Source organism: Panthera uncia, chromosome F1 (genome assembly GCF_023721935.1).
Source record: "Panthera uncia isolate 11264 chromosome F1, Puncia_PCG_1.0, whole genome shotgun sequence".
NCBI lineage: Eukaryota > Metazoa > Chordata > Mammalia > Carnivora > Felidae > Panthera > Panthera uncia.
In genome coordinates, this window is record NC_064813.1 from 40,401,256 (window position 1) to 40,420,397 (window position 19,142).

The 19,142-nt window shown below is 53.9% G+C and overlaps 1 protein-coding gene across 1 annotated transcript in view; it reads left to right on the forward strand.

The window, feature by feature from the left end:
* The window catches only part of PPFIA4 (PTPRF interacting protein alpha 4), a 35,798-nt gene that overhangs the window by 12,643 nt on the left and 4,013 nt on the right, over window positions 1-19,142 (forward strand). The window contains exons 13-25 of the mRNA XM_049634396.1: window positions 556-664; window positions 2,240-2,448; window positions 3,944-4,184; window positions 4,641-4,676; window positions 4,893-5,026; window positions 5,287-5,453; window positions 7,538-7,631; window positions 8,123-8,204; window positions 8,766-8,966; window positions 9,625-9,687; window positions 11,983-12,158; window positions 15,824-15,921; window positions 16,583-16,758. Coding sequence (XP_049490353.1) covers window positions 556-664; window positions 2,240-2,448; window positions 3,944-4,184; window positions 4,641-4,676; window positions 4,893-5,026; window positions 5,287-5,453; window positions 7,538-7,631; window positions 8,123-8,204; window positions 8,766-8,966; window positions 9,625-9,687; window positions 11,983-12,158; window positions 15,824-15,921; window positions 16,583-16,758 — 1,786 coding nt within the window. The remainder of the gene's footprint in view (window positions 1-555; window positions 665-2,239; window positions 2,449-3,943; window positions 4,185-4,640; window positions 4,677-4,892; window positions 5,027-5,286; window positions 5,454-7,537; window positions 7,632-8,122; window positions 8,205-8,765; window positions 8,967-9,624; window positions 9,688-11,982; window positions 12,159-15,823; window positions 15,922-16,582; window positions 16,759-19,142) is intronic.

Below are 19,142 nucleotides of genomic sequence, written 5' to 3' on the forward strand. Positions count from 1 at the left end.
AGACAGACAGACAGCTTTTCTAAAGCCACCAGATGCATCCCAAGCCAAATTTTACCATTCGTAGGTGCTTCTTACGTTTTCTTTAAAAAAATTTTTTTGAATGTTCATTTATTTTTGAGAGAGAGAGAGGCAGAGCATGAGCCGGGGAGGGGCACAGAGAGTAGGAGACACAGAATCCGAAGCAGGCTCCAGGCTCTGAGCTGTCAGCACAGAGCCCGACGTGGGGCTCGAGCTCACAAACTGTGAGATCATGACCTGAGCCGAAGTCGGACGCTTAACTGACTGAGCCACCCAGGTGCACCCAAGATGCTTCTTATGTTAAATGGAAAGCTGCCTCCCTAGAACTTTCTCCCCTGGACCATTCTGATCCCTGGGGCACCAGAGAATAAATCGAATCTTGTTTACATGGCAGTCCTTAAACCATTTACGATAGCTCTATGCCTGCTAAGACTTCTCTTCGCCAAACTGAAGATCCTTTAACCCTTTGGACCTAGCGGGTGTGAGCCGGGGCACTCAGTCTTCAGGGCTGGCCTTTTCTCCCCCTGAACACTCAAGGTCGCATATGGGCAGTGCAGCGGATGTGCGGTTCTCCCTGAGCACAGCCACCCACGCGCCCTCAGGTCTGCATCGGCGCTACTCGGCACTGCGGGAGGAGTCTGCCAAGGTGAGGGGTGGAGGGGTGAGTGTGGAGGGGTCTCCCCAGGGAGCTTGGGGTCAGTTCAGCCGCGTGCCTGGCTCCGGTTTCACAGACGGCTGGCGTGCGGTGCAAATCCTCCCCCTCCCGTCCCCCCCCCCCCATGTGGACAACAGCTGCAGCCGGGGTTGGGGCCACTGTCAGCTGCAACAGCTGTGCCCCCTCACTTTGGCCTCCTGGTGGGCAAGCGGTAGGGGCTGGCGGGCGGCCAGCCAGTCCCTGAGGCCCCACTGAAGTGTGTGCACGTGTGCCTGGGCGTGCAGGCGTGTGTTTCTAGTGGTCGGGGTGGGAGATGCAGGGGCGAGACGGAATTGGCAAGCTTTCTGGAACAAAAGCTGTGGTTTGTGGGGGAGTTGAGGGAGGGATGGCAGGTTAACTGGCCCTGGGGATGGCACCTGAAGTTTTCTGAGAAGCAGCTTCAAGTTCATGCTGAGACTGCCTGGGGAACTGGGGCGGGAGGAGGGAACAAGAAAGATAGGGGCAGAAAAGGACCAACTTCTTCTTTTTTGGGGGGCAATGTGATTCTTTCTTAGCCCCATAATGGTTAAGCATGCTTTGTCTTGAGCCCGGGCCCTCTACATGCGCTGAGGCACTACAACATACATGTAGAGAAGGGGGGAACTCCTAGCCTGATAGGGGAAGGTTCATCTCTGCCCTTAGGAAAGCCCTAGTCTGATGGAATCGCAGCCTGAACGAAGGCTTCTCATTCTCTCTCCCCTCACCCTTTGCTCTTTCTGTTTTTAAGAACACAGCAGGTGCCCAGGAGCTAGAAAGGAACCCTAAGGGAACCTTGGAGGGTTGGGTCCCAGAGGATGGGGTTAGGGCACCTCTCTGTCTCTGGTCCCTTTCCTTTTCTTCCCCTCCTCTTCTGGCTCATTCATTTCTGTGCTCTTTCTTCTTCCACGCCTTTGTCCACCGACGAGGTTTGCAGGTGACTTCTGAGAAGCCCCCACCTCTCAGGGTTGACTACAGGGCCCTGTGATGTGCTGAAACTCTGGGAGACACAAGGCAGTCAGGACTGCTTGGTTTCTCTTGTCGCCTGGGTCTGGTTACTCTTGGAGAGTTCGTGTTAATAGAAAGGGATAGCCTACATACGGTGCTTACTTTGTGTCAGACGCTGTGCTAAGTGCCTCACGTGCATTTCCTCACTCAGTTCTCATAATTACTTGCAAAGTAGGTTCTACTACTATCCCTGTTGTACAGACGAAGAAACTGAGGCACAGAGAGGTGACACAGCTTTACCACAGTTGCCCGGCAGGTTTCAAAGCAAGGCAGTCTCTCTCTGGAATCTGTGCCTAACCACTCGGCCACTCTGGCTCCTTGAATTGGAGTATTACGTCTTAGACTTTAACAGGCACATAAATCACCTGGGAATCTGGTTAAAATGCAGACTGTGAATCATTAAGGCGGGGGGCGGGGCCCGAGATTTTGCACTTCTAACAAGTCCCCCGGAGATGCCAGTGCTGCTGGTACAGGTGGGGAGGGTCCTGCTCCTCAGCCCGTCTGTTGTGTCTTATTACTACCCTTCTCCCCTCCTTTGCTAAGGGCTGGGAGCCCTCTCCACTGCCTGGGGTGCTGGCGCCCACAGCCACCCCTGCCTTTGACAGCGACCCTGAGATCTCCGACGTGGATGAGGATGAGCCAGGGGGTCTGGTGGGCTCCGTGGATGTTGTCTCTCCCAGCGGCCACTCGGACGCCCAGACCCTGGCCATGATGCTCCAGGAGCAGCTGGATGCCATCAATGAGGAGATCAGGTTAGGGCAGGGGTGGAGGGTCTGGGAGGTACCTTGAAGGACAGGGGCCCCTTTGGGTTTGGGCACTGCAGGAAAAATTCTTCATGTATTTGCTTGTCTCCAACAGCTGCACCTTCGAGTGCTTGGTCTAGGGACTCTGTGTGTGTGTGTGTGGTGGGGGGGGTCTCAGGTCCACTACTGGACGGAGAGGGGTGGGGTCTTAGACTGACTTCTCAGACTTCATTTCCCCTCCTAGGGCTTGGGAGGCTGTGTTCCTGCAGCTAAATGTCATCGCTAAGAGCCTAGCTCCCACTTACTGAGGTCACCTCAGGGTGAGAGCTTTGTATAAATGCTGCTGTCAGTCTCACTAGCCTCCGGGGGAAGCAGCATTATTTCCATGTTACAGACAACGGAACGGAAACCAGACAGGTTAAGTGATTTGCCCAAAACCACAGAGTAAGTGGCAGAACCAGGATTCAAACTCAGGTCTACACTCAGTGCACTGTAGCATGTCTTCCATCCCTAACAAGACATCAAGCGGAAACCAGTGGCGGGGAAAGTTATCAAGCCCTGAACTTTACCCTGCCTTTGTAGGGGGGCTATTAATGTTTATCACCAACGGCAAGGGAGAATCTGAGCCCGAGTGCATCAGAGCTTTAGAGGGCTATCGGGGGCATCTGGTTCCATGGTTCCCACACTTTTGGATTTCACAGACCAGTTAAAAGGAAAACATCATAACACACACACACACACACACACACACACACACACACACATAGGGCCGCCAACTTTTATTCTGCAAAGGCAATCAGGAACGGTAGCTGCTGTTTCCTATCACAACCATTGTACAAAAGAAAGGGCGTTTTAACATTCCCTAGTGTCAGAAGACACTCTCAGGATAAAGACAAGCCGTGCTCCCGGAGGACAGAAGGCATGTTACGTCAGCGCGCGTGTGTGAGAGTGCGCACGCGCTCCCCCTCCCCCGGCCCCCCACCCCCCCATGGTCATCAGTTTTCTCATTTTTCTGTAGAACAGGGAAAACTCCTTCGGGGTCATTGTCAGTTAAAGGACAATGGGTTTGGGGAGGGACCTGGGTTTGGGAACTGCTGGCTCAGACCCCTCCTGACATTGGGGATATGGGGAAACTGAGGCCGGAGAGCCTGACTCAGGGTTGCCCGCATAGTTAGTGGTAGGTCAAGAATTCTGCCTCCCAGGATGGCTTGTATGCCACTGACTACATGCCTCCTTTTCCCGCAACTTCTTTTGGTAAACCGGGGAGTTTTGTTACGTGAGGCCAGCTGACGAGAGACTCAGAGAGAGGGAGAGAGAGAGCGATGTTTCTGAGCTGCGGTGGGCAGGGCCAGCTGTGTCGGCGAGGCCATGCCAGACACAGCGTGGCTCCCCCACCCCAGGCATGGCTTTCTGCCCGGGGTCCCAGGGTGGTGAGCGCGGACGCTGCCACAACCAGCCTCCTGCTGGGCCTCGGAGGGGCCAACTCAGGGTCTGGTTTCCCCAGGATGATCCAGGAGGAGAAGGAGTCCACAGAGCTCCGTGCCGAGGAGATTGAGACTCGAGTGACCAGTGGCAGCATGGAGGCCCTAAACCTGACCCAGCTGCGCAAACGCGGTTCTATCCCCACCTCTCTGACCGCCCTGTCCCTGGCCAGCGCGTCCCCTCCTCTCAGCGGCCGCTCCACACCCAAGCTCACCTCCCGCAGTGCAGCCCAGGACCTGGACCGCATGGGGGTCATGACCCTGGTGAGAGTCTTGGGGCAGTTGATGAGAGGCCCTGTCATGGCCGGGCTCTGTGTTAGGGGCTGGCCGAGGGGAGCTGCTAAGGCAGGGGAGGACTCCCTCCCTCTCAGTTGGGGCTGGCATCTTCTTCCCATGATGTGTGCAGACCCCGGCATGTCAGGCCACCAACATGTCCTTCTGGGTTTGGAAAGGGCCTGTCATATCTTCCTGAACCCTCTCTCTTGGATAAGCACAGAATGCGTAAGAAACTCGCCCCCTGCCCATACCTCTCCCTTTCTTCCAGAGGTGGCCCTGACTTATTTCATCAGGCCAGTTTTTTTTCTGCTCTCGTATTCTCTCAAGGCCTGTGTGAGGCACTGAATCCTATCTTCTCATCCTAAGACCACCAGGTTCCCCTTGGGGTTGACTTTCAGGCATCCAGAGGGTGATTCTGAGCTCACCCTTCACTCTCTCTTCCAGCCCAGTGACTTAAGAAAGCATAGGAGGAAGCTGCTGGTGAGTGCTGCCTGAGGACCCAGGTACTAACGGGTTAATTCTCCCAGGCCCTTCCCTTTCGGCCTCTCTCCCCTGGGCCCCTGAGTCTGAGTCTGGGCTCAGAGAGGCCCCAGGCCTTCCCATTGCGTTTCTCCAAGCTCCTCTGCCTTGTCCGGGCTGGGTAGGCAGGCCCCAGATCTCTCCCTCTATCCCCTGACGGCTTCACTGTCTGTTCAGTCGCCAGTGTCTCGGGAAGAGAACCGGGAGGATAAAGCCACCATAAAATGTGAGACTTCTCCTCCTTCCTCACCCAGGACGCTGCGGCTAGAGAAGCTTGGCCACCCAGCCCTGAGCCAGGAAGAAGGCAAAAGGTAAGTGGCACGGGCCCCACCTTGAGTCTCTCTACTGCCACGGTCATGTCCTCCCTGTTTCAAGAGAACATCTCACTTCTCTTTGAAACGCCATCATGGAAGGACATTCCCACATCTCCTTTGGTCACCTGCTCTGATCATACCCGCCCCCCACCTCCAGCCTCCTGTTAAGTTCTTCCTGAGGTCTAACGTCCCTGACTCCTGCTATAATTAAAGTATGTTTCTTTTCATTCCACCCGCTCCTGGCTGTCATCCTGTAGTGCTTTGGAGGATCAGGGCAGCAACCCCAGCAGCAGCAACAGCAGCCAGGACTCCTTGCACAAGGGTGCCAAGCGCAAGGGCATCAAGTCGTCCATCGGCCGCCTGTTCGGGAAGAAGGAGAAGGGCCGGCTAATCCAGCTGAGCCGAGATGGAGCCACGGGCCATGGTTTCTGTCCACTTCCTAGCGAACGGGTGCAAGTAGAGGGGCCAGAGCAGGAGGGTGTACTCAGGTCCAGCCTTCTCCCCCTGCCTCCCAGGGGCCAGTGGGTGGAAGGCACAGCCAGGCAGATTTCGGCTCCAGAGAGCAGCGGTTTTCCGTGAGATCTGTTCCTTGAGAGCCCCGGGCTGCCTCAGGAGGTGCTAGCTCCTGCCACAGAAGCTCCAGGCTGCAGGGAGGGAGGTATTTATTTGGAGTGATGTGGAAGGGATTCCTGTCTGGAGCGAGAGATTGGCCCTCTGAGGTTTCTTTCAGTTTGGAGGTTTTCTGGTGTTCTCAGGGCCTTCGGGAAGAATTTCTTGGTTCTTTCTTTAGGAGAGTCAGTTCGTGATTAGAACTTATTTCTAGTATACCTGACCTTTGGACGCAACGTATCGTAATGCCTCATTATGGCTTCGTAGACCTTATATTCGCGTAAACGCTTGGGAAAGAGCATTACCACCTCTGTGCTAATACAAAGTTCTCGTACATGCTTGGCACATGGTAGGTACACAATAAATGTCAGCTATCTTTCTTTGCTTCTTCCCGCCCCCTCTCCTGCTTTCTGTCATCTTTTCAGTCATTTTTTTCAACAGACATTTATTAACTGCTATATACAAGGCTTAGTGTTGGGTGTTGGAGCAGTAGGCCATTCCTTCAAGGAGCTCAGTGCCTAGTGGAAAGGAAATAATAAAGAGATGATTCCAAAGTAGTGTAATCATAGCGATATGCTTAGGGTGCTTCTGGAACTCAGAACGCAGCCATGGAGTGGTAGGGACGCCAGCAGTGGCTTCCTCTGCTAGGTAACAGCTGGGCTGAAGCTTGAAGGCGGAGTAGGAATTAGCCCAGCTAAGAAGAGTTGTATGTGAGGGAACCGGGCATCTGGGAAAGGCAGCTTCTGGGTGCAAGAGCTTTGTTTGCAATGGAGTCTTTTCAAAGTGGGAAGAAAGGGGTGGGAGGAGTGGAGGAGATGGCTTTGGATCCTAGGCTGGGGCCAGCTCATAAGGGCCTTGAGAAGTTCCCCCAAGGCCACGGGAGCATTGACAATTGCGCGCAGGGGGACCTGATCAACTAGAAGAAAGGAACCTTTGAACCCAAAGGCATAATTAGACCTTGCACCTCAGGGAAGGTGTGAATCAGAACATGGTGTGAATCAGAACATAGCTAGCTGGGTGAGGAGGAGGAAGAGGAGGAGGAGGAGGAGGAGGAGGAGGAGGAGGAGGAGGAGGAGGAAAGGTGGGCACCTGTCCCCTGGGAGGGTATTGAGGTGGAGCACCCTGCCCCCAGCCCACAGGGGTGCAGGGAGTTGTGGAGCTGACCACAGATGGGGCTGGGAGGGAGCCGAGAAAGTCTGATCTGTGCGAAGTCTCGTGGTTTTCTACGCTCCCCGCGCCCCAGTGGCATCTAAGACAGCATCTCACCTCGTTTTCTGGATTATCCACACCTACTGCTATCTGTGCTGCATGGAGTGACCAGAACTTCATGAATTCTAAGATGTTGCCCCCGCCGTGAACTCTGTGGGTTTTGGCATCTGTTCAGGAGATCCTTATAGAAGAAGACAGAGCTGGAATGTTCCCCTTTGTGGTTTGTGCAAGTGTGCCCCTGAGAAAGAGGCCGAGAGGCACATCTCTTAGTGTGCCCATTTCCCCGCCCCAACTAGATGAGGCTAATCCTCTGAGCCCGTAGCCCGCCTCATGGGTGGCTCTCGGGGTTTCCTTTGCACCTCGGTTTGGAGGAGGGATAAGTTCTGTCTAGGATTTTGCTGGTGTCAGGGTGTGGCAACTTTGGTCCATTGGGCTGGAAAACACCTCCAGGGCTGAGGCTCCCAGGGCAGACTGTCTGGGCTGGGTGACCTATTTGATGGCCACTGTGGGGCTGCCTGGATGTAGGGACATTGGGCAGAGGCTCCAGGAATAGTGGATGGTCCCGTCAGGCCTCCGGGGTTGTTATACACTGAGGTTGTTATACATCTGCTGGTCTGCTCCCCAATCCTGGCCCAGGCCAAGGGAGGAGAAGGAGAGGGACTGGCTGACATGCCACATCTTCCCTTCCAGTTATGCTGACAGACTCCGAGCTTGGTCTGCAGGAGCCCATGGTGCCTGCCAAGCTGGGGACCCAGGCAGAGAAGGACCGGCGGCTGAAGAAGAAGTAAGAGCCACAGGCCAGGTTCTGCCAGGATGGCACCCAACCCTTCACCCACTTGGCCTGTCATGGGACTGAGCCCAGACAGCCAGAGCGTGGCAAGGCCCTTTCTGAACTGAGTTGGCCTGGTCCACACGGGCACATCAGGGGCTGGGAGGTGGTTCTTAGGACAACCCGCCCGGAGAGGGAGGATTGGGGGGGGGGGGCAGTGGGAGAGTGACCCTGGCCCTGTGGGTCTCTCGCAGAGCAGACTGCAATGCCTATGGGTCAGGCCCTGTGCAAACAAGGAAGAGCCTCCCCTTGCCATGTGGGGATGGAGGGGACTTCCTCCCCCCGTGTCTTGGCATCATACTGCTTCAGGCATGGAGCAGGGATGACAGTTCAGTGGTGGGGAGTAGGGTTGTGGAAGTCCCACTCAGCACAGCCATGGTCTCAGGAGTAAGCATGGTTGAGAGACAGGGAAAGACTAGTGAGTCTCTTCTTCCTCTTCCCACAAGACACCAGCTGCTTGAAGATGCCCGCAGGAAAGGAATGCCCTTTGCCCAGTGGGATGGCCCTACTGTGGTCTCCTGGCTGGAGGTAAGTCTGGGCAAAGGAAGTCTACTCAAGAGGACCGGTGGGAAGGGTACGTGGGGTGGGACAAGGATTCCTCTGTAGGTAGAGGGGTGGTGTCCCTAGAATTTTCCCATCCCGTCTCTCCCCTGCCAAGTGCACATGTGCCACACCTAGAATTTAGCCCCGCTCCCTTCCAGTTACCTTGGAGGGCAGAACTGATGCCACTTAACTGCTGTTGCCTCGCAGGTAGGTGGGTTTGGACAAGGGGCGCTAAGGGTCACCGAGCCATAGGCTTCCACAGGCAATTTGACTCTTCCCATAGGCCGTCCCCAGGAGCTGATCCCATATGATGTTGGGAAAATCTCCTCACATTCTCAGGCCTCAGATTTTCCATCTGTAAAATGGGGAAGAGAGGCATTTGGTGATGGTCATCTCCACGTTTCTAAGTTCTTCTGCTCTGCGTTTGCTCTTTTGAGTCCGCGGAGGAGGCCTGGCCCTACCCCCTTGGTATGGTCAAGCTCGTGGCAGCAGGGCCCAGATCTTGGGGGAAGGAGCTGAATTTACCCCCTGTGCCCATATCTGCAGCTCTGGGTGGGGATGCCTGCTTGGTACGTGGCCGCCTGCCGGGCCAACGTCAAGAGCGGTGCCATCATGTCGGCCCTGTCGGACACAGAGATCCAACGGGAGATTGGCATCAGCAATGCCCTGCACCGGCTCAAGCTCCGGCTGGCCATCCAGGAGATGGTGTCGCTGACCAGCCCCTCCGCCCCGCCCACCTCCAGGACTGTGAGTGGCCTCTCCCTCACCCAGGACGTTTTTGGACAGCCCTGGAGTAGCATTTGGAAAGTTTCCCGTTGGTCTTTGGGAAGCTAGTAACTTGATTCCTGCCCCTTCCTTCCAGTCCCCTCAGGGCTCCACCTGGTCTCTAGGAGGGGCTGACGTTGATTCCAGGAGGATCCCAGCAGCCTGGTTCTCTGCCCTACTGTGCCAATCACCGCACATCTCCGGGCAGAGTTTCCAGGACAGGGCTTCTGGGGTTCTGTGTTGTTGCCAGATTCAGGGAGGCAGAGGGGATAGGGCATTTGTGAATTCTGTCCTGGTCCTCCAACCTCTCCACAAGAACACAGACTACTCCATGGACCCTCAGGCTAATATTAGCTGTCTCTTCTATTGGCATCAGCCGGCTTTCCAGATCTGCCCCATTCATTCATATTCCTTCAGGAAACATTCGTTGAGCATTTCTTGGTCCCAGACACTGTGTCGAGCAGTGCGGATACAGTCATAGAGGGAGTTGCTCTGAGCCAGACAGTATGCAGGGCTCGGGGCTGGGCCTGTGGGAGGACTCAGGGGAAGGGATGTGTGTCCTTGCCCTTGGGGTTCCCGGCCTCAAGGGGATCTTGGGGACCCACACGTGGGACCAGCTAGGTTTCCTCTCTGCCTGCAGTCTTCCGGAAATGTCTGGGTCACCCACGAAGAGATGGAAACTCTGGCAACACCCACTAAAACAGTGAGTCTGGCCCTGGGCCCTGGGCCTGGACTGAGGGCTGATGACCCCCATGAGGATGAGGGGAAGGTTTGGGGAGTCAGAGGGGGTTGTGGTCGATCTAATACGAGATTGGTATCCCTGATGTATGTCGGGTTCTATTCTCAGGGTGGCCGGTTGGGAGAAAGAGGTGGGAATGGGAGCAGTTGGCATGTGTGGGGGGATCCATCTCTGGGGGGGTCTCCAAGGCCAGTGGGGAAGAGCTGGCCATGGGAGCGGTCTGCCCTGCTGTGGGCCTGAAGCCGGAGTCCTTTCCCTTGTGCTGATCCTTGGTGGAGGGACGGGGAGTGGGAGAGCCTGGCCCCTTGCGGGGCTGCGAGCCAAGCTGGGGAGGTGTGGAAACGTGTTTTTGCCACACACACATTCGCTCCCCCCTCACTGCAAACACAGGCACATGTGCCAGCCTTGTGTTCTCACTTGGTCCTCCCAACAAGCTCTCCCTAGTCACCCTCCTAGCCACTGGTGCGTCTGCTCCCTCTTCTCGATGGGGCCTGGGGTGGACGCTTCCAGGTTTCTTGACTTTGCCTGTTTCCCCTGACACGCTGCACATCGTTCCCGCTAGGACAGTGAGGAGGGCAGCTGGGCTCAGGTAAGACCCCCTTCCCTGTCCAGAGCCACCTCCCAGGAGTTCAGGACAGATTTTTTCCCAACAGGCTGTCTGCCCGACAGGACGCCCTGAGTCCCAGTCTATTTATGTCCCTCTTCGCATGAAAAGCCCTGGACAGGTTTTCTCCTGCCGCTAAAGCACCCTCCCTCCTCATTGCCCTCTAGCTTCTGGTTTCTCAGGATGGCAGGTGGGGAGCCTTGGAGGCCCCCAGCATGCCTGCATCTTCCCCTCTCTTCCCAGGAACCATGAGACTGAGATTGGTACCAACCCTTTTCCTCACCCCATCCCTTTCAGAGGGCACAGCCGTGAGCTGGGCAAAGGCCTTTTACTCATTCACTCAGTGGGCAAATATTTATTAAGCAGCCGCTAGGTATCAGGGGCCTTTCTAAGCTCTCTGGATACAGAAGTGGACAAACTAAGCCCCACAGAACTTATATTCTAGGAGAGAGATGGACCCTAAGCGCGTAAACCCATCAGTGAGCGCTGTATCACACGGATCCACGTGCCGTGAAACAGCACAGGGAGAGCCAGAAACCGGGGCCTGGACAGATCGTCGTGTACATTCACCCAGTAAAACAGCAGGGGAGATGGATGAATTTTAGAAATACGACGTCAAGTGAAAAGTCTAAGTCCCAAAAGAGTCACAGAATTTTATACTAAAACTCAAAAACAAGCAAACTTAATAATACGTTTCTTAGAGAAATATGCATTGGTGATTATAAGGACTGTAAAAAATGTTTTTCAAGCAAGGGAGTGATAGAAAACTCTAGACGGGCAGTTACCTCTAGACGGGCGGCAGGGGACAGGACGGGGAAGGAGAGCGTAAGGCGGACACAGCCGGTTGGTGTTGTCCATCAATGTTAACTTCATTTATTTATGCTTAACGGCGAACGTTTGCTACATTTATTTTTGTGTGTATAACAGTTTCATTTTCAAAGATGAGTTTTTCAGCCTAAAAAAATCAAGTAGGGTAAGGAAACCATGATGGAAGATTGCTGTTCACCCAGTCTCTCTAAGGATAGGTGGTCAGGGAAGTCCCTGCTGTCGGCGGGAGGTGACAACCGGAGAAGGTGGGGAGGGTCACGGGGGCGTGGAGGGTGCTTGGGAAACAGGGGTTCTGGAGAATTCCTGGAGTGGACACCAGGCCTCAGAGAACTGAGTGCTGGCTGTTCAGACGCTATTCATCAGCCTGTAGCTTTTGACGTCGTGAGTCAATACCTAACTCCCCTGTAGATGCGTGAGCCAGTTTCCCAAGTGACATTGGCTCTTTTCTTGCTGTTCTGCGGGTCCTCTGTAACTTGGCCTGTCCCCTGGGCGCAGTGGGCTTGAGGCTGACCGAGCAGCAGGAAGGCAGGTCTGCCACACAATACCGCAAATGCATTCCTGGGTCGACAGGAAGGACTTCATATTATCTGCTGCCTGGATAGTTGCTTCTGTTCATTAGTGTAGATAAGTGATCCACGAAGGGAACCGTATCATTCTGAGATCTTACAAAGTTCCATTTAAACCCCCCACCTCCTACCACGCCCAGCTTCTTAGCGAAAATAACCCGCCGTGGAGGATGGAGTGACGTTCCTCTCGAGCAGATACGCCAGCCGCGGCTCGCTAGCACTGCCTTCCTCCCCTATAGCTCCTCTACCTTGTTCCCCCAGACCCTGGCCTATGGCGACATGAACCACGAGTGGATTGGGAATGAATGGCTCCCCAGCCTGGGGCTCCCCCAGTACCGCAGCTACTTCATGGAGTGCCTGGTGGATGCTCGCATGCTGGACCACCTCACCAAGAAGGACCTGCGGGTCCACCTGAAGATGGTGGACAGCTTCCACCGGTGAGCAAGGCTGGAGCCCCTCACGGGTCTCCCCCAGCCCCGGGGGTCTGTCTCCCGCAACGCACGTGCCTCCAAGCGGCCTGTCCAGGCGCCCGCAGGTCTCCCCCTTGCGAAAGCCGGGTCCTTGTCTCGTCCTGCAGCTTGAGGGAGGGTCCTGCCCTCTCACCTCCCGCCCTTAAGACACAGAAAGTCATTTTTCCTTCGCTTCACTTTCCGGGAGATTTCCCCTCCGAGGTCTGAATTTCATTTCTTCGGGCTTGCCGAGGTCTCTCTGTTTACCCTGGGGAGGCTGCAGCTGAAACCAGTGTCCAGCTTGGGTGTCTAAGAGGAAGGGTCTTTCTGAGCCCTTGTCCTGCCTGCCTCCCAGGTCTGAGCTTCTCAGCTCAGCCCACGCCCTTTTGTACAGGATGCCATCCAGTTCTCTCCTCCTCCTCGCGGACAAGGTCTTCTGTTCAAAAGTGTCTGCGGTGGAGGTCTCCAACTGGCAGCCCGTGGGCCGCATTTGGCCCACAGATGTGTTTTGTTTGGCTGACACGGTATTTTAAAGATTATGAGTTTAGTTGCCAGTATTCAAACACTAGGAGATTTTACACAAAATTCTGGGTGTCTGGCTTCTCTTAAAAAAAAAAATTGGAAGATGTGTTGACACATTCCAGCATGGGGACAGCCCTTCTGAGACAGGTAGGCATAGTCTCCAGGTCCTGCTTCACTCATTGCATAGTGATGCGTGCTTGACCCCAGTTGGCACTTGGGGTGGGGAGCAAGGTGGGTGCTGATGTTCCAGGGGTCGACGGTAGTTAGGGAGTCCTTTTAACGTCTAGCTTCAAATCACATGGGTCGCTGTTTGAGCCAGGTTCTTGGTCTTTTACTGTTAATTAATGCCTACGCCACCCCGCAGGAGAGGTGTGACCCCATCTCACATGTTCTGAGTGCCACGCAGCTGGAAAGTGGCTCAGCTGGCGTTCCAACCCAGGCGAATGAGAGGGTAATGGGACGAACGCTGGAGCTGGGGGCATGTGGCTTTACTAGCTTCTCATGGGGCTCCTTGGATGTCCCTTGGTCTCTCTGACTCATAAACCATGGAAGGTTAAATGCATAAGGGATCTAGTTAGCCTCCCTATTTTGTGGGTGAGGAAACTGAGGCACAGGAAGGAGCATCAGGCATGACAGCTGAGTGCATGTCTCCTGACACTGAGTCCAGCCTTCTTGCCACCATGCTGCAGAGCCTTTGATGCTAGAACTCTCTACTGTGACCTCCCTCACCATCCCCCCACCCCTTCTCAGGGCTGAAAGGGAATCTTCTGTCTCAGTGGGTCCGGGAGGCTGCCAGGCCTGGCTGCACCTGTCCCCTTGTCAATGACTGACAGGGCTGTGGAGAGAAGGGCCACTGGCCTGCCAGCTGGGATGTCCCTGGGCTGCTGGAGGATCAGTCTGCTCGGCCCCACCCAGCACTATGGAGGTCCTCCTGGGGACCCTCTGCCCAGGCCCCAGGAGAGCCTCGGCCTGCATTCATGCTTCCAGATTCAGCTGCACATCTCGAGTACTTCAAGGGTTCCTAAAGCATTTCCACGCCCTTTACTTCAACTTTGTGTACACCTACATTTATTCCACTTAACCTTCCATAAAGCGTGTTCTTACATCTTTAAGAAATTATTTTGAATCATCCTTATTATGATGAGAAAAAGATATTAAAAAACCCTCCTTTTAATGAGGAAAACAAGCCCAATAGAGGTGGAGTATCACCAGGTCACTCAGCCAGGTGGATACAGGATGGGGCCAATATCCTTCCTTCTTCACACCTAACTCTGAGCGCTTTTCCCTGGAAGCATGGTGTCCTAGTGAGCAGCTTTTCTAGAGAAGCGGCTGTCCTGAGGAGAACCGGCCCACACGGCATCAGTAATGTTCTCCCAGTGGTGGTACCATTGCTGAGTGCCTGGACGTTCCAGGGGCTGGGCTAAGCCCTTCCATGCACGATCACCTGTGAGGCTCACGGCAGCCTGGCCGGAGAGGCGTGACCTCATCTCACATGTGCTGAGGGCCACCGGGCCGGGGAGTGGCAGAGCTGGCATTCAAACCCAGGCTGATCCGACTTTAGATTTTTGCTCTTCTGTGAAACAACTTTGAAAGTCCTGGGAACTGGACTGAAAATATAGCAAGTGGGACTGGAAGGAGACAAAAGGCATTTCTAGTTAGGACGTGTGTGTGCTCCTGCCCCCTCCAGTGGACCCAGGCTTAAACCAGTGGCTTGAGCAATGACCAAGTGCCTTGGGCCAGAAAAGAAGTCCTACAAGTGGTGTCTCGGAGCTGTGAGGGGTTGTTCGAGGCCCCAGGGCTGCCTGGGTATAGCTGAAGGGAGAGAGAAGAAAGGAGCCAGCAGCATAGTTTAATTTCACAAAGCAATGGCCACAAAATAGAGTTTGGAGGGAACGTCTATTCCTCTGTTTGATAGGCGACAAAACCCAGAGAGGCTGCATGACAAGCAGTGTTCAAGTTAAGGAAGGAACTTACAATAGAAGCTGCCCACGGTGGAAGGAGCTGCCTCAGGAGGTAGTGAGTTCCCTGTCGTCAGAGGTGTTGGGCCCAGGTGTTCATACTATGCAGAAGGATGGTACACAGGTGACACCTGCATGATATAGGAGCTTGGACCAGTGGCCTGGAGGGTCCCTTCTAACCTGCAGACTCGATGGTTCTTGGTCTGGTTTAGTTATTATTTATTGAATGCTTACTATGCACCGGGTACTGTTTAAGGACTTTCAGTACTTTCCGTGAACCATTTCATTCCATTCGTTAAGCATTTATGGTGTTTACTAAGTGCCAGATGCTATTCTAGGGGTTTGAGAAATATCAGTGAACAAAACAGGGTTGCCCTCGTGGAGTTTACATGCTAACTGGGAGGGACAAAGAACCATACGTATATTGTATATAAAGTACGTTAATAGATAAAAACTGCTAGGAAAAAAAATAGACCAAGGTTAGACCAGGATAAGGGGGGGGGGGGTGTTGGGAATACGGGCTGGGGGTAGTGATGGTGGTGGTGCAGTTTTAAATCAGGTGGACAGGGTGACCATTGAATTGAGAAGATGACACTTGAGCAAAGACTTCGAGGAGACGGGGTGAGCCACGCAGCAGATCGGGGCAAGAGTGTTCCAGGTACAGGGAACAGCCAGGGCAAAGGCCCTGAGGCACAGAGGCCAAGCGTGCCTGCTGTGTTTGAGGAAGAACAGAGATGTCACTGTACAGGGGCACGTCATGTAGCTCGTGTAGGTCATTGTAAGGACTCTGAGCAAAATGGGGATACAAAGAAATATTTGTAGGGATCTTTCTGTAGGGTCCTATTTTTATGGGTCAGATATCTGTAGGGTCATTCCAGTGCCTGGGGTGGGACCGGGGCGGGGGGAATGTTGCTTCTTTGAGAGAACTTTCCTTCCATCAGGCCCACACCCTGGCCAAGAGGGAGGACATAGGGTAGGCAGAGGAGGGAAAGTAGTCTTGGGCTGGATCACACACAAGCCCTGGGAAAAGGAGGAGCATGAGTGGGCCGGGGTGCTCTTTATGCTGGAAGACACAGGCCTGAACATGCTAGGGCCAGTGCTGGATGTAGGACAGATGTGGCAGGAATGTGGCCCCCCTGAGGCTCTGGCTCAGGGGGGGCTATGTACCTGCAGAACCAGTCTTCAGTATGGCATCATGTGTCTGAAGAGGCTGAATTATGACCGAAAGGAGCTGGAGAAAAGACGGGAGGAAAGCCAGCATGAGATCAAGGGTAAGCTTAGCAGGCTCAGCGTGCCTCCTCTGAAAGGCATGGGAGCAGCCTTGGGGGAGCAGATGCCTGCCTCCTGTCCCCTGCCCTGGGCGAGTGGGGGGAGAAGAGGCATTCTGTACCTTAGGGAGCCTCCAAACCTGAGGGAAGCTCAGGTGATGAGGGAGACCTAGTCCATGCCCAAAGGACGTTGTCATCTGGTGGAGAAGAAATAGCCCTGCCTGGTCACCTGTAACCCCACCCTACCCCCTGACAATGGCCACCGACTGGACACAGGCAGTGAATCCCCTCGGACAGTGCTATGGACTGGCCTGGGAAAATGCTCATGGACTGTGTTGATCTGGGTGGCATTGGGCAGGAAAGAGAGACAAGTCTTAGATTCTAAGAGGACCATTCCAGCCTGGGGGTAGGGGATGGCCTGGCCAAGGGCTCTGGGGAAAAAGTCAGGAGCCTGCTGGCCTGACCCTTGAGTCCTACAGGCTGGCAGGGATGGAGGGAGGTGGTGCTGGTTCTCTAGGAGCCCAGGTGCCAGGGAGGACAGACAGAAGACAGAAAGCAGGGTAGACTGGAGCTCTGGGTCCAGGGAAGCCGGTTTCCGTCCCTGGAGGGGGTGTGGCCAACCCTACTGTCTCTTCCTAACCCGTTTTCTTGCCCCGCCCTCCAGATGTGCTGGTCTGGACCAACGACCAGGTGGTTCACTGGGTCCAGTCCATTGGGCTCCGGGATTATGCAGGAAATCTGCAGGAGAGCGGTGTGCATGGTGCCCTGCTGGCCCTGGATGAGAACTTTGACCACAACACGCTGGCCCTGGTCCTCCAGATTCCCACACAGAACACCCAGGTGGGCATCCTTGTCATCAGTCAGTCTTGATCTCAGGCTCCCCCTCCGCCGACTCTCCTGCTCACACACACAGGTTTATAGATTTGTTGGGGGACTGTTCTGGAGCCTGTCTCGGAGGGGATCACAACGTCCTCACACCTCCAAGTGGTCCCTGTGCATAACCAGGCCACCTAGGGAGCAAACTTCCTTCACACATAGGGCACATCTAGCCCAGGCCCAGAACACGGTGTTAATCCTCTCCCAACCCCATCTTTGCGTTTGACACTCTGTTTTTTATTTAATTAATTAACTAATTAATTAATCTGTTTGCTTACTTAATTATTTATTTTTCATATAATTTATCGTCAAGTTGGCAAACATACAGTGTATATACGGTATGCTCTTGGTTTTGGGGTTAGATTCCCGTTGATTCATCGCTCACGTACAACACCCAGTGACGCTTTGTTTTTCCTCACTCTGCTTTTCTGACCTGACTCTTCTTAGAGGACAAAAGGCCTGGGGGCCTGAAGGGATCAGAGAGCCCCCCCCCCCCCCATCTCCTTTGTCTCCTACCCCAGAGATCTGCCCTGGGCTCCCAGGCTTGAGAAAGCTAAATATACCAAATAACACAGCCCAGAGCCTCTCTGCACCAGGCCGTTGTCTCCCTGTCAGCAGCTCAAATGATTAGACATCTCCTTAAATTACATTTCACAATTGTTATGGAGCTCTCATCCAAGACGATATCTAAACTCTCTTGGACCTATTTATATGTTTGGCCTTTCTAGCTTCCTGTGGGTAAAGGACTCCAGAAGTACTACCTGTTGTGTTTAGTACTTCCTGATTTTATTTGTCCCAAATTGTGCCCCAGTCAGGCTCCCCCTGGGGAAGGGAACTGCCTCATCCTCATTTACTAGGTTTGGTGAGGCTACGTGTATTTGGCCCGTGCTCACCTTTTGTGATTTCATAAACTCTGATTGTGTTGCCTCGGGGCTCAGGCCTTTGTCTCTCCAGACGGAGTGATCTTAATTCTTTTAGGCTTTCCTCATATAGACTCGCCTCCGTGCCCTGATCGTTTTAGCTGCCCCTGTCTGGACTGGTTGCAGCTGTCAGGCCTCTTGAAATTCAGCCACTGGAGTCGCACAAGCTATTCCGGGAGCAGATGCGTTTTGGCTCGTGCGAGGGTGGGGCTGTGTGGTCTCGTAATGCCGGGTGGCGTGTTGGCCTCTTGGGGATGTTGGCAGCACACAGGGCCAGTGTGTCCCATAGGCTCTCGGCAGTGACCCCCTCTCCCCCTTACCCCCCCCCCCCGACCGGTCAGAACGGAGAGGACAGATCCCTTGTTCTCTAAGAAGAGCTGGGATTCCCCTACCCCCCTACGCAGTTTTTCTGTACGTGCCCACCTCCAACCTCATCTGCGTTCTCACCTGCTCTCACAGCTCTGGGACGGGTTTCTGAAGTTTGTAAGTGTCATCGTCACCTCTCCCTACCCAGAGGAGCGGTTTCGTCTGGATACTTGGAAGTGTATTAGGCTTCTCCTTTGCTGTCACTTATGAGAATATTACCTTCTCAATACTGACAGAGACAGTCCTTACGAACCTCCGTGGTTAGCATTTCTCACCCGGAAATGGGCTTGTTCTTCTCTATCGTTTGTTTGTCTCCTGTCTCTAAATGTGTCCGGGTTTTGTGGCTCGCAGTGCATTTGTAAAGAGCGGCCGGAGACGTCTCTGGTGCGTGCTAACCTTTCTGGTTTTCCTGACTCTTCCATTTAGCTCAGCTATGAGAGGAAGTGGGGGCTGACCCAACATGGAATTCTTCCTCAACAATGGTTAAAAATATCTGGTGGCAGTTCTGAAAACTTTGTTGTTTCTGGCGTTTCCCAAATCTCCTGCTGAGTTAGGCTCCTGGGAGGCTTAGTCAAGGCCTGTATGCACCGTCAGCCCAAGGGCCATGGAGATCTGTGACTCAGCCGTCCTCCTAATTTAAAGTTTTGATGTGGAGCCTTATGAAATACGTTTCCTTAATCTAAATTAAATCCTTATTATCCATGGTCTACATGCTCATTTATCCCTTCAGAAAGGTAGTAAGGCCTGATTTTCCTTTACAGACACAATATGGGGTTCCCCCCCACCCCACTTAAGGGAACCCTGTGATCCACGTGTTCTGTGGTCCTACTTTGTACAAAATTACAGTTTTCTAATGTGCTCCATATGAAAGAATCCTAAGGTTTACAGTTTCACTTCCAAGAGGACGCTGAAGTTTGCTTGAAACAGCATCAGGGCTCACAGGCTAAATGCACTGAAAGCCCTATCTCTGTCTATGGGCCCCTATGAAACAGAAGCAAGATGACATAGAAGTCATTGACTATACCCCTCCCACCTCTTCCTCTTTCACCCTGTGGACTCCAG